The 13633-nt window shown below is 45.2% G+C and overlaps 1 protein-coding gene across 1 annotated transcript in view; it reads left to right on the forward strand.

Moving 5' to 3' along the window:
* IQCK (IQ motif containing K) overlaps positions 1-13633 on the forward strand; it is a 72593-nt gene that overhangs the window by 20260 nt on the left and 38700 nt on the right. The window contains exon 6 of the mRNA XM_015416109.1: positions 24-101. Within this exon, the coding sequence (XP_015271595.1) occupies positions 24-101 (78 nt within the window). The remainder of the gene's footprint in view (positions 1-23; positions 102-13633) is intronic.

A 13633-nucleotide genomic window follows, 5' to 3' on the forward strand; every position in this document is an offset into this window, starting at 1 on the left:
TTAATGTATGGTGAAATAATCAGTCGCAACCCGAAGAGGAAAGATGAACCATTTGTAGAATTCTTCGAGATCCCTTTTGTGAAGGATTGGCTAAAGGACCAGTAAGTATTGCTGCACATTCAGACTGACTTTCCCCTTCTCCCTCCTCCTTTCCACCAAATGTAGATAGAAGTGCAACAAAACTGTCTCCTTTTGATTTCCTTTTATTATTCATGTGTAGCAAAGCATCTCTGACATGCATGCTAATTTGGTAGCTACCTAGATTCAAGTCATTTTGTCCTAGATTAATTTGCACAGAAATTGGACTGGAGAGCTCTAAACATTTCATTATTCTGAAGAACAGGGGATTTTAAATTGCCTGCTGTTATTATGAATATCTTTATGCTATCTGGTGCAACAGTTTGAAAACTTTCTTTTCTGGGGCTACATTGGTAAGAAATTGTTCCTCCAATGTGTTTTAAAACAGCAAACGGTGCTCTTTATTATTATTATTATTATTATTATTATTATTATTATTATTATTATTATTTTGCCACTTTGCAATTACACTGTGACAGTCGAGGCCAGCTATTCAATCAAACATCAACATTCTTACTCTGAATTTTTAAGTGATCATCTAACATGTGATATGTGTGGAATTTACTTGTGAATTTTTGTGCATTGTGCTGTGGAAAATATATACATTTTCTCTCCTGGAACCATTTTTACACATAAAGCTGTTTTACATATGAGGGCTCATCTGAACTACAGTCATGTGGAAGAAAAAGCTGCTGAGAGACAGGGGACAAAGTGGAGACACGCTTCCTGGGGCTCTGGTAGACCTGAGGGACAATGGGGGTCCTGTAAAGTCACAGGATTTGTTTTTATGTGGTGACTGGGGTTGGTCTGGGAGTTTTGAGGGGCAGTCCAAAGGGAATCCTTGTCCGGGGGACCCATGATGACTCTCAGCTGCCCTTTGTGGAGGCTTCTCTGCAGTAGGTCAGCTGCTCTTGCCTATTGGCTCATAGGAGCCTAACCTTTTTTTTGTGGACTCGCAATGGCATGGTGCAAAATTACTGCAGTTATCTAGGAAGTCTCTTGACTCCAGTAGTTAGCCATTTGGAGTAGCCTTTAACGGCTGAGCTACACATGCAGTGGGAGAGATTGAGAATGGTGGCAGTAGAACAGACTGTACTATAGGGGCTCATACGAACCCTTAGAAACCTGCACATAGGGGAGGGGCTATGACTCATTGGTAGAACCTCTGCTTTGCATGCAGAAGATCCTAGAAGATCCCAGATTCAGTCTCTTGCGTCTTCATGTGGTAGGTAATATGAAAGACCTCAACCTGAGAACCTGGAGAGCCATTGCCCATCACTGGATTAACTTCGAGAGGCAATTATATTTTGTATACATTTTTGATTGTTTTATGGGTGTAACTATTTACCATCTAGCCACACTTGTATGACCTCTGAGGAAGGCCGATCCGGCCGAAACGCGTCAGGTCATTTTTTTAGCCCTGGTTATGATTATGGTTTATGTATATTGTCTGTAATTGGGCCCCTATATATGTTTTAACTTGATATTATTAATAAATACATGTACTTCTTTTTATCAATGGGTTTTAATATTGGCCCTCTTTTCCAAAAATACCAGGTGCCATCAAGAGGTCCAGCAGTAGGGCCAGGGCACTAGAAGCCCTCCTACTGTTGCCCCCCCCCAAGCACCAAGAATACTTGCCCTAGACCTAGAGTTTCTATCTACACCTTGTGTCTGATATCCACTGATGGACCTCTGCTCCATATGTTTATCCAGTTCCCTCTTGAAGCCGTCCATGCTTGTAGCCCCCACCACCACTTAGTATATAAGGAAGTTTTGTGTACTCATCTATGCTGCACAAACCTATGATTGTTGAAGGTGTCCTCTCTTAGAGTGGCATGGTTGACTATGACTAATTTCTGTTCTATGGAACACTTTCCCCCTTAAAGGTGCAAAAGATCTTCTCCTTGTTGGCCTTCAGGGAACTGTAAAAATTGCTTTAGTTCAGATAATGTTTGTATGAATTTTATGGATTTGTCTTTTGCTGTGTATGAGATTACTAGTTTTAAATATATTTTTAATTTGAGAGTGATTGTTGCTGCCTTTGCAAGCGTGCTTCCAGATAATAAGGCGAATGCTTTGTGTACTTGATCCTATCCACGTTGACACAGAAACAAGTTACTGTTGTGAAAAAAGATGCTGCAGGGCATGTGGTCTGTTTCTTTTGAAGTTTTTGGCCTTCTTAGAACAGAAAAACAGCCTTCTTCCCAAAGCAGAACTAAACTAACAAAAATGTTGCCTTATAGATATTTTGAAACTTTGGTCTCTCAAATGAAGATGACGTTCTATCAATTTTTTTGTATGACTGATTTGATTTCAGCCCAGCTATATTAAAGCAGGAAGCTTGAAAAAGTCATTAACATTTCATAGATGGGCTGGTGACAATTCCATTACCCTATCTGCATTATTCATATAATTGAAGATAGGGGTCTATTTAACAGTTAATATAATGGAAGGGAAGAGAAGCCACTCTTGGGGGGAAGTAATGGCTCACCCTTTAATTAGTACTTAATTTGATCTTTAAAGGTACATTAAGTGATGAGCCATTACTTTCCCCAAGAGTGGCTTCACTTCTCCCCCATAGTGTTAACTGTAAAACAGATGCCTATTTTTACTGAAATTAGTGATCTCAACTAGGAATAGCCGCTACTCTTAATGGGCATCAGAACTCCTTGACTCTGGTGTAGCCTAGTCTTTTCCATTTCTCGCCCTATCCATTCCTTGGGTAAGCCATAGAGCTAGACTGAAACTTTCTGTGCTGATTCCCGTTCCATATTGCACATCTAGGAAAGGAACTGTTATCCCTGGAGTTAAATTCAGTCCACCAGGGTTTTCCTCTGGATTGGGGCTGCTTACACCAGGCCAGCAACAGTTCTAAAAACCGGCAGTGGCAGCCATGATATCCGGGTTGAGGAAAGACCCATTTTATCTCGTCAAAAGCCAACCTAGTTCGAGCCACAGCAGAGAGGAAGAGACAGCAGCTGCGGAGCTTTGCTTCGATCTGTGGCCCAGGGGAGGTGAAGGCCCTTCCCCATCTGTAATTCTTAAAGGCTGCCAGCTTTTCCTGGAGCTGACTTTGGTGATGGGAGCTTTAAGGAGGGTGGAGGAAGAGACAAGCGGAGGCCCAGTAGTCACATTTGGGAGGAACTTTCGGAGAGAAGGAGGGCTAGTTAATGTTAATGATTTGATTGCTGAATTTAATTATTTAATAATTATTTAATTTAACATGAGCTGCCTCAGAGTTCTTTCTGCGTACCAAGATGGCATGCCATTTTTAAAAAACCAACTGGTCAATAAATCTTCAGCGGTGACCCAGTTTGTGATCTGCAGCTAGAAAGGTTTAAATGTATGTTCTACAAGTAATGCAGCCAAAATGCTTTGCAAATATCAGGTGTGCAGGAGGATGTAACTGGAGTAGTATTGCACAATATGAAGATACATTAACAGCCTCATTCAGATTCACCTGCAGCCTTGCTGAAGGAGAAAAGGAAATAGCGTACATTTTTGCATGAGTGGGGTTTCCTGTGCCATCTGCCCCCAGCCAGCTGGCACATGAGCTCTTCTGACTAGGGTTACGAATCTTCCAGTTCCCTTTGCAAAACCACTAGCGGTGTAAAACCCGTTGGAAGTCTCTGTTGGGTAGCTATTCATTCCCAGCCCCCTGAATTCTCAAGCAGGTATGCCCTGCTTGTATCTGTATATACTCTTGTATATACTCTACTGGAGCTGATGTTTGCTTCTTTGTTCTGAGAGCAAATAGTCAGTCCTCCCCCCGCCCCCCACTGCCACACACACCCTTTTATTTTTTGCCAGCAAATGTATATGTCGGTGTGTATGGCACAATTTCTCTTCCCCCCCCTTTTCTTTTCGTATTCAAATTTCCCAAAGTCTGCTGTCTCAGCTGCCTTTATAGTTGACACCACTGTCAGTTCTCAGCTGGCCAATCGGGCTAATTTTGCACGGGTGACTGGCTTTTTTCTTTGCTCACAATGCAATACGCTTCTACACGCATAGCAGTATTTCAGAACTCTGCCTCTACCCCGGTTGTGCCATGAGCATTCATTTTAAACTCTCCGCTAGGACTGCTGCTTCTTGCCAGCTCCTAATATCAGGGTGACAAGTCTGAAAATTTGACACAGGCTTTCTTTTGGGTACCCTTTAAAATAAATAAGCATCCTATGAAAAAGCAGGTGCAGCCATTTGGTTTCAAATACCTCCTAATTAGTGTAGGTTTTTTTGCTTTCAAATATTCACATCCTCCCTACCAAACCACAGAGGTGCCATAGATTTCTAAAATGTACTTCATTTATACTCTGCGTTTGTCCCTAATGGGGATCCAAAACGGCTTGCATTATTCTCTTCTCCATTTTATCCTCACGAAACCCCTGTGAGGGTGGTTAGGCTGAGAGTGTGTGACCGGACCAAGGTCACTCAGCATGCTTCCATGGCAGAGTGGGGACTCAAACCTGGGTCTCTTAGATCCTACTCTGACAGTCTAACCTCTACATTACATGGATTCTCAGCAGTTTTGAAAAATACGTTATAAACAGCAAAAAACTAAAACAAACCCATGAAAGCAAAACAGCTATCCCCAGCATAACCAGCAAAAACGTTTCCAGGCTCCTTTCCCCAGAAGGTTACCACACACACATGGGTTTGTTTCTTTCTTCCAAAATCTACTGAACTGGAAGACGTACAAAGGAAGGCAACCAAGATGGTTAAGGGGTTGGGGCACCTTATATGAAACTACAGGGAAAGGCTGGTGAGTCTGGGGTTAGTATACAGAAAAGACACCTAAGGGGAGACATGGAAGAGGTTTATAAAGTTATGCATGGGGTGGAGAAAGTGGCTAGAGGGAGCTTTTCTCCCCCTCCTCCTCCCAGTGAAGTTGGGAAAGGTCAAACCAGAAAAAAGTTGTTCAACAGTGGAACCAGCTGCCTCTGGAGGTGGTGAGCTCCCCCTTATTGGCAGTCTTTAAGCACCAGCTGGACAACCCTTGTCAGGGATGCTCTAGGCTTATCCTGCATTGAGCAGGGGGCTGGACTGGATGGCCTGTGTGGCCCCTTCCAGCTCTGTGTTTCTGTGATTCTATGATTCTTTTCTCAACAAACATTTAAACTGTGGAATTCATTGCCCAGTGCAGGTAATGATGGCCACAAGCACAGATAACTTTAGAAGAGGGTTAGACAGATTCATGGAGGAGATGTCCATCAGTGGCTACTAACCATGGTGACTGAACGGAGCCTGCACATATAGAGGCAGCAGACCTCTGAATACCTGTGCTGGAAAGCAGCAACAGGGGAGGGACTCATCCGCTATGCCTTGTTTGCCCTCCAGGGCAACTGCTTGTCCAATCTGTGAGACAAGCTGCTGGACTAGATGGATAAGTGGTCTGATCCGGCAGGTGCTACTTACTCACTTACGTACTTAGTTTGGTGTAGTGGTTAAGTGCGCGGACTCAAATCTGGGAGAACCGGGTTTGATTCCCCCCTCCTCCACTTGCACCTGCTGATGTGACCTTGGGTCAGTCACAAGCTCTGGCACAGCTGTCCGTGAAAAAGAGCAGTGTGTCAGAGTTCTCTCAGCCCCACCCACCTCACAGGATGTCTGTTGTGGGGAGGGGAAAGGAGAGGAGTTTGTAAGCCGCTCTGAGACTCCAAGTGAAGGGCGGGGTATAAATCCAATCTCTTCTCTTCTTCTTCTTCTTTATTTGTATTTATATCCCGCCCTCCCTGCGAGCAGGCTCTGGGCGGGTTCTTACAATATAAAATACAATACAATTAAAACCAGATTAAGAACAACGGTATAAAATAACATAACTCCTAAGTACCATGTCAACTCTAGTAGAAACCATGTCAACCCTAGTGGAAACCAGATATCTTAGTGGTTAAGATGGTATTAAAATTTTAAGGATCTTAAGGATCCAGGCAGCTGATGGGACCAGCCGAAAGGAGGGGACGCTCACCGCCTCAACCAAAAGCCCGGTGGAAGAGCTCCGTCTTACAGGCCCTGCGGAATTGTCGTAGATCCTGCAGGGCCCCGATCTCGCATGGGAGCTCATTCCACCAGAGAATAATATTATAAAAAGCTCACTGAAAAGCAGATACCACCAGTGAAATGAACTGCTCGAAAGATTGGTCTTTGTTCACTGCCACAAATAAAGTCAGTGCCAATCCACCTGGCAAAGTCCTGTAAAAGAGGACTGCTTGGCATGCTTGCTCATGAGGGTAGCCCTCCTGCACTACCTCCAGTGGTCCATCCCCAAAGGACTGGAGTTACTGAGGATGTTCACACATGGAGGACACCAGGGAGAGACCTAAACTTTTATGCAAGTTTGCATAGCCAATCCTTCAGGATTGCAGTATTTCCAGAATGCATCACAGGGGCTGGTTATTTTATAATGTCTTTAAAAATAATTTTATTAAAAGCATAGACAGAAATTGTAAACAGTTATTCCCTGTCATCATACTACTTGTTCAGATCAGTCTAGTCATACTGTTTTATATTGGTCTGTTCCCCCCACCCCCCGTTAATGGCCCTTTGGGGGGAAAACGACAGCTACTGTTTCTCCATAAAATGCTCCTTCTACTGTCTTCCTCGCAGAGTCCCAATTTCCTGCGGCTAATAATTAGAAGGGCCCAACTTCGCTTTCTGAATCTGGTCATACTCTGATGGGGATTGTGGATTTTTCCATTGCTGCATAACACCACAGTCCGGAGCTTCTCAGCTGAGTCAGAACTGGTCCTATAAAATGGCAAGAGGAGGCAGTGGCTTCTCAAGATGGCTCACAGGGTAAACTATCACCACCACCACCACCACCACTGTCTTGTCCTTGCCTCTGCCTCCCCCCCCCACACCCCAGTGGAGCAATTAAGTTCTTCCCTCCTTGTACCCCAAACATCTTGAAACACAGCACAGTGAGGCTCAGCAAGAGATTTGCCAACCTCCAGGTGGGGCCTGGAGATCTCCCAGTATTACAGCTGGTCTCTAGATGACAGAAATCAGTTCCCCTGGAGAAAATGGCTGCTTTGGAGGGTGGACTCTATGGTGTCACATCCCAGCTGAGCTCCCTCCCCAAACCCCACCCTCCCCAGGCTCTACCCCCAGAAGCTCCAGGCATTTTCCCACCCCGAACTGGCAAGCCCTAGCTGGAAACCCTGTTAGACATGAGCAGCTGGCCATTGGGGAACCAGAAGGAAAGGAAGGTTAGCTGCTTGGGCTGTTGAGCAGGTACAGAAGAGGTGGGTGGTAGCAGCCCAGGGGGGCAGCCGTGGGCCCTGTTGAGCTACCGTTGAGCTGAACCCTTCTATACTGCATCCTAAAAAAATTAACCAATACAAGTGGGCCTTCTACCGCTGCGAAATGCAGTGGAAAGGCACCAGCAGAGTCCTTTCCTCCTCCTTTCCTCCCTACCCATCATTGTTTTCTGTCACAGAAGAACATGTAGAGCCTGCTGGATCAGACCGTTGGTCCTTCTGGTCCACCATACTGTTTCACACAGCAGCCTGGGGGGGGGGGGCAAAAAAACAAAACATAGAGGCTGAAGCCCCCAAGGCCTGTATTCAGAGGTTTGCTGCCTCTGTAGATAGAGGCTGCCGTCATATCTTTCTGTTCTTGCTGCACATCTCCCTGTTGGTGGGTATGCTTTCATTTCCAGCCAGTCTAACAGGCTGTGAATCTACTGCCCCCCGTGACTATTCTGCTTATGTGCTATCTTTTTCTTCTCTGCCCTGGGTCTGTTTTCATGACTCTTTTAATACTGTTAAAGCCCCTTCTGGGTAAGGTTTGTCATCTCCTATGTTAGCGCAGTGCTTAGCAGATCCTCTTTACGACTGTGTTAGAAATAATAACAGAAAGAGATGGCTTCCCGTGTTCCTACGCTGTTCAAAGATCCAGGCAAGCCCCTGCCCTGCTCCCCACGTCAGAGAAGAAGCCGCACGCAGTGAGCGTGCTCTGTTTCTAAACACAGCGGAACAAGAATTTCTGCGGGGCCTAAAACGTTAGATTGTCAGACTCTGTGTATGTCAAAGTCTGCCCAGCACATTTGGGCTTTAAATTAATGTGTGCTTTCTCCATGTGCACATACGTAAAATATATATAATCCAGAACTCATCAAAGTAAATGCATGTAAATGAGTCTACGAAAGTTCTTGCATTTAAAAAACAAACAAACATATAAACCAATGTGGTTTAGCAGACCAAACGTTTGTCTACATGAGTGCTGTGCCCTCAACAGCGATTGGGCAGATGCTTCATAGAAGCACCTAAACAAAGCAAAGGAGAAAATAACGACCCTTTGTTGTTTGTCTCCGGTATCTGGTGATTCAAGGTATACTGTATTTGTTTGAACATAGTGGTTCCCTTGAGTGGGAAACTGTCTAATAGCCCTTGATGTGCAATTTGGGAGGTTTGTGTTATTCTCAGGCCAAACACTCTATAGGAGAGGGGGAAAGGGAGCACAAGGCCTCTTCAGCTGGCCTTCTGTCAGCTATTTGGAATTGGTGTTTGCCTTTTGTTTTGAAAAAGGCGTGATGTAAAACAAATCAATCAATTTGTTTGTTCCTTTCGTAAAGCCAGTGGTTAGCCTAGATTCCTGCATTCATGAATCGCACAATCTGAATGAATGTTGTGTGAAGTACTGCTATGTTTTATAACACTGTAAAATTGTCTTTCAGTGGATGATTCTTAGGGTCAGATGGAACATGATGCTGGAGGATCTGTGGCTGGATCTCTAGAATGTTTTTTCTTGCAGTGTGAGAGTAGGGGTGTGTGTGTAATCCTCCCGTGCTGTTTTCCCAGCTTCAGACAGCACACAGAGCTACCAATTGTCTCACTGGGAGGAATATACAGGTTGTAAGTGCGCAGGGGCAGATCGTGGCGTAAACTTTTGTGATATAGATCCCACTCTGTCAGATACATGAAGTGGTCAGCTAAATGAGTAGGTAGCCATACCCTGAGTACAACAATCTGGTTCCGCAAACTGGGGACCAAAAGGCCAGGCAACGCAACAGAAGGCAGTAGATGTGGGACTTCAGCATCTAGTCAAACCAGTACAACATCCAATTAGCTTGGCCACATGCCACTAGAGATGCATATGGGGCCGGGTTCAGTTTGGTGCCCCTAAGGGCCGTCCTGCTCTAGGCGACCGCCTAGTTTGCCTAGTGAGTGAGCCGGCCCTGGCCATACCCTGAGCACAACAATCTGGTTCCACAAACTGGGACCAAAAGGCCAGGCAACACAACAGAAGGCAGTAGATGTGGAACTTCAGCATCTAGTCAAACCAATACAACATCCAATTAGCTTGGCCACATGCCTGAGTACAACAATCTGGTTCCGCAAACTGGGGACCAAAAGGCCAGGCAACGCAACAGAAGGCAGTAGATGTGGGACTTCAGCATCTAGTCAAACCAGTACAACATCCAATTAGCTTGGCCACATGCCACTAGAGATGCATAAGAAAATAACCCCAATAGAGGGCCAGTTACTTGTGCCAAAATGGTGGTAGTTGTGGAGAGTTGCAGTTGATGTATGGTGACCCTGTAGGGAGATGTTCAGAGGTGGTTGGCCATTGCCTGCCTCTGCACAGCAACCCTGGACTTCCTTCGTGGTCTCCCATCTGACCCTGCTTAGCCTCCAAGTTTTGATGAGCTCGGGCTAGCCTGGACTGTACCAGGCTGTACCAAAATAGCCATTCCCAATAACCTGAGTTCTATGCCTAAGGAATTCCAAGTTTGCACTGTTAGGCTGGAGCCTCCCTTTGTAACTTATGGCACATTATATTTGTGAGTCTTCATGGTAAAGGTCATTGTCAGTTCTGGCACACCAGGCTAATGCAGCCCCCCACCCCCACCCCTTTTCGGGAGTTATCAAGAGGTTGTGACTTGAAGAGGTCAAAGGTGTAGATTTGTCAGGAGCAAAGCCTCACACTTTCTGTATCCTCCTCCTTATTTCCCCAAAGGGTTAGACTGTGGCCTTTTCTCACTTCACAGAACTGTCAGAGAGAGGTGCTCATAACAAAACAGATTCTTAATTAACATATATTTTTGAAGTTTTGTAATGTTATTTTGCAAGCAAAAAAAGAGGAACACATGTTTAAACAACATTCACTCTCTGTCTTAGCGAATCAGTAGGGAGAAAAGAGTTATTTTCATCATCGTTGAGTTGTATAAATCAAAGGTTATAAAAATAGAATAGAAATAGTATGTAGCATCACAAAACATTGCATGTAATGTGCCCCCTGAAGGCAATGGATTGAAGCGAAAGGTGCCCTTGCGCTCACAAAGGAATTGTCCGCTCATGGAAGGACTCCTTCTACTATGATTTCTCCATGAGCAGGAGACAACTTTTGCATCTTGCCCATAGTTTTTGTGTTCCCTCCTGCAGGTACATGAGAACTGCCACTGCCTGGTCTCAAGAACCCTGAGTTCCTTTGATAAAGTTGCAGGATAAAAATGTGATGGGTAGATCTTATAATGGCAGACCCTAATGTTCTGGAACAACCTCCCTGAGAATATTAGGAAGATGCACATGGGTCTGACTATTCATTGCACTGTTTCTGGGGCCCATCCCAGGTCCTGCTATACCAGGGAGTTCCCTGTTGCAACTTAAATCTCAGGCATAAGAAGACCTCATTTGGATTAGTTGTGCTGTGCACGGGGAGAGGGTGCTTAAGCAGAAGGTGGAATGACACACGTCATGGCTCTTCAGGGCCTTTATAGACAAGGTGCAGGAAGATCCATGATGAGATCTTGCCAGCGTTTTAAACATGAAAATACTAGCCATGCAGAAAGAGGGACTGAACTCCTATCCACTGTGCAATTTTGCTGATGGAAACCAACAGCCCATCCTTTCCTGCCCTGTTGTGTTAACCCTGGAAGGGATCATCAAGAATGGGCACCTTTTTCTCTTTTTTCCTTTCCAAACTAGTGACCTCACAGGGATGGAAGAATAAAACTTTCCTTTCCCTCATGTACTGCAGCCCCAGTCTGTATCAGGACCCCAGATAGCTACAATTTTCATTTTAAAAGACCTGGGAAGACCTGATCACAGACCTCCCTGCATTGTGTCTGGTCTGGCAACTGGTAGGAGTATTGGTAGGAAAAAAATTACCTTGACATGCCTGACTGCAGTCCTAAACTGACCGGCAAAGACTGCCCAGGCCCATCATGGTACCATTCCATGATTTGTAAGCTGTAGTTTTGGTGCCAGCAGTTCTCCTGGTGACACGTCTTTAAAGACTCATGATCCCCCTGGCTGTGGTGGTGTGTGCAAGAAGCAAGCTATTGCTCTAGGATCTGCCAGGGGGGTTGGTAATGTAATACAGGTCTGACTGTTCAGTATTTAAGTCTCTCTAGTGAAGAGAAATGTACGGAAGCTGAAGACCTGCAAGGAATTGTGGGAATTTGAAAATCCTCCCACTTCCAAAGTCTCCACTGGGATTCTATAAGGAGTTTCAGAAGGCTAAACTTCTCCTGCCTGCTCTTTTCCCCACCTTTTCAACTGACTCTCATCTGCTCTCGACACAGCATATTTCCTTGAATTCACTCAGTCCTCATCATGCCCCCCCCCCCCGGTTTGGTTAGTTTATAATTAATTTGGGGGGGGCACACCGGGGAGACCCTTTAAAATGTGGAATCCTCTGTGCTTTTTTTTTTTTGTCTATGGGTGGCCTGGCATTGTTGCTTCTGTGATAGACAAGAGTCACCTACATTACATAACAGCTAAAATAATGATGCATTCTGTATAGACAGACTTTTTTAATTTTGAAAGAAACACACTGTACACATTTCCCATACATTTTGTTGTCAGCTCTGATTCCTCTCAGAGTTTCACCGCTGTCTCCTGCCACAAATAACTTATTCCCTCTTTCTCAGTTGGCTGTTGACGGGCACTTGCGTCTGCTCATATTCTATTTTTATTTGACCTGAAGCCAGTTGCTAATATTCCTGGAGACAAAAATGGACCTGGCATGACTTCTGCTCCCTTCAAGCTAGCCTGCTGAAATGATTGATATGTCCCGGTGACTTCCCTACTGAACATTAAGCCCTTCCCAGTTTGACTTGATTTATACACACCTTTTCACTTTCGTCTTGGATCAGTTCCTGACAGAGCCTCATGTTTTAAAAATGAAGACAGAGAGGTGGCCAGAGCTAATTTGGCAAGGTTATCTCTCTATATAATAATTCTCTGTTGGTGGTGGCACACTGCTGAACATTCCACAAGGCCCCGACAGCCTTTGGCTCCGTGATTTGTCATTCAGAAGCTGTCCCTATCCACTGGCTGCGTTGCCTGAGTCTCGCCTCCAACATTCTAAATAATTTGCTGTTCCTCTCCCTCCCCAGCCAGTCAGAACACAGAGGTTATTTGCATATGTGGCCTGATTGGCCTTTGCCAATCTGTTGCTGTTCTGAGGTAAAATGTGTTCTGAGGTACCCTTAGTGCCTGTTGGGAGAAACCATTGTTGTCAATCTCCAGGTGAGGGCTGAAAATCACTCAGAATTACAACTGCTTTCCAGATGGCAGAGACCAGTTCCCCTGGAGAAAATGGTGGACTCTGTTTCCTTATATCCTGCTGAGATGGCCTCTGTATGACAGCCAATGTGATGTAGCAGTCAGGGCTTCAAAGCATGGTAGAGGCTGCAGGTGGGGGGGTGAAAAGCTGAAGAGTGAGGGAGAAATAAAGGTAGGGTGATGATTGGCTTGGAAGAAGATAGGTTTGCCAACTCCAGGTGGGAAATTCCTGGAGATTTGAGGGATGGAACCTGGAGAAGGTGAGGTTTCAGGAGGGGTGGAACCTCAGACAGGTACAATGCCATAGACTCCACCCTCCAAACCAGCCATTCCGTCATGGGGAACCATTGTTGCCAATCTCCAAGTGAGGGCTGGAGATCACTCAAAATTACAGCTGTTCTTCAGGTAGCGGAGATCAGTTCCTCCTGAGAAAATGGTGGACTTCGTGTCATACCCTGCTGAGGTCGCCACAGCAAATTGACACCGAGTGCCCAAGGCCGGGGCACTTTCCCAGAGCCTCTTTCTAGATCTCGTATTTATTTCCACAATGGGCCTTATTCCTAGTGAAGCATAATCTTGTGTTTGCTCAGAAAATAAAGGTAGAGCGTGTAAATTAGGAATTACTTGATGCATGCCTGATTCCCAAAGGGCTTTGCATGGGTGCTGGCTTGCTTTCTCATCCTGCTTTGTCATTGATCTACATATTGCTTTTCTTCCATCATGGAACTGAAGACAGTGTACATATCTCTGGCATCCACAAGGCTCCCGCTTTTGCACTGATCCGTTCTAGACGTCGTTCCTTTGGGCAGTGATGCTGCACCATGTGCCCTCCAACCATATCTTGGGGCCCACTTGCTGAAGTGGAACATGTCAGCATTGTTCTTATTGCAGAAGTTGCTCAACCTTCTTCACCAAGCCCCTCTCAGAGAGAGAGAGAGAGAGAGAGAGAGAGAGAATGTCATTCACCAGCTCTCTCTTCAGTCTTCGTGTCTTGCCTCTGATGAAGTGCATTAACTTATTTGCTCCAGTCAGGGCCTTGTTATGGG

Source organism: Gekko japonicus, unplaced genomic scaffold, assembly GCF_001447785.1.
Source record: "Gekko japonicus isolate JY-2015 unplaced genomic scaffold, Gekko_japonicus_V1.1 scaffold321, whole genome shotgun sequence".
Classification (NCBI taxonomy): domain Eukaryota; kingdom Metazoa; phylum Chordata; class Lepidosauria; order Squamata; family Gekkonidae; genus Gekko; species Gekko japonicus.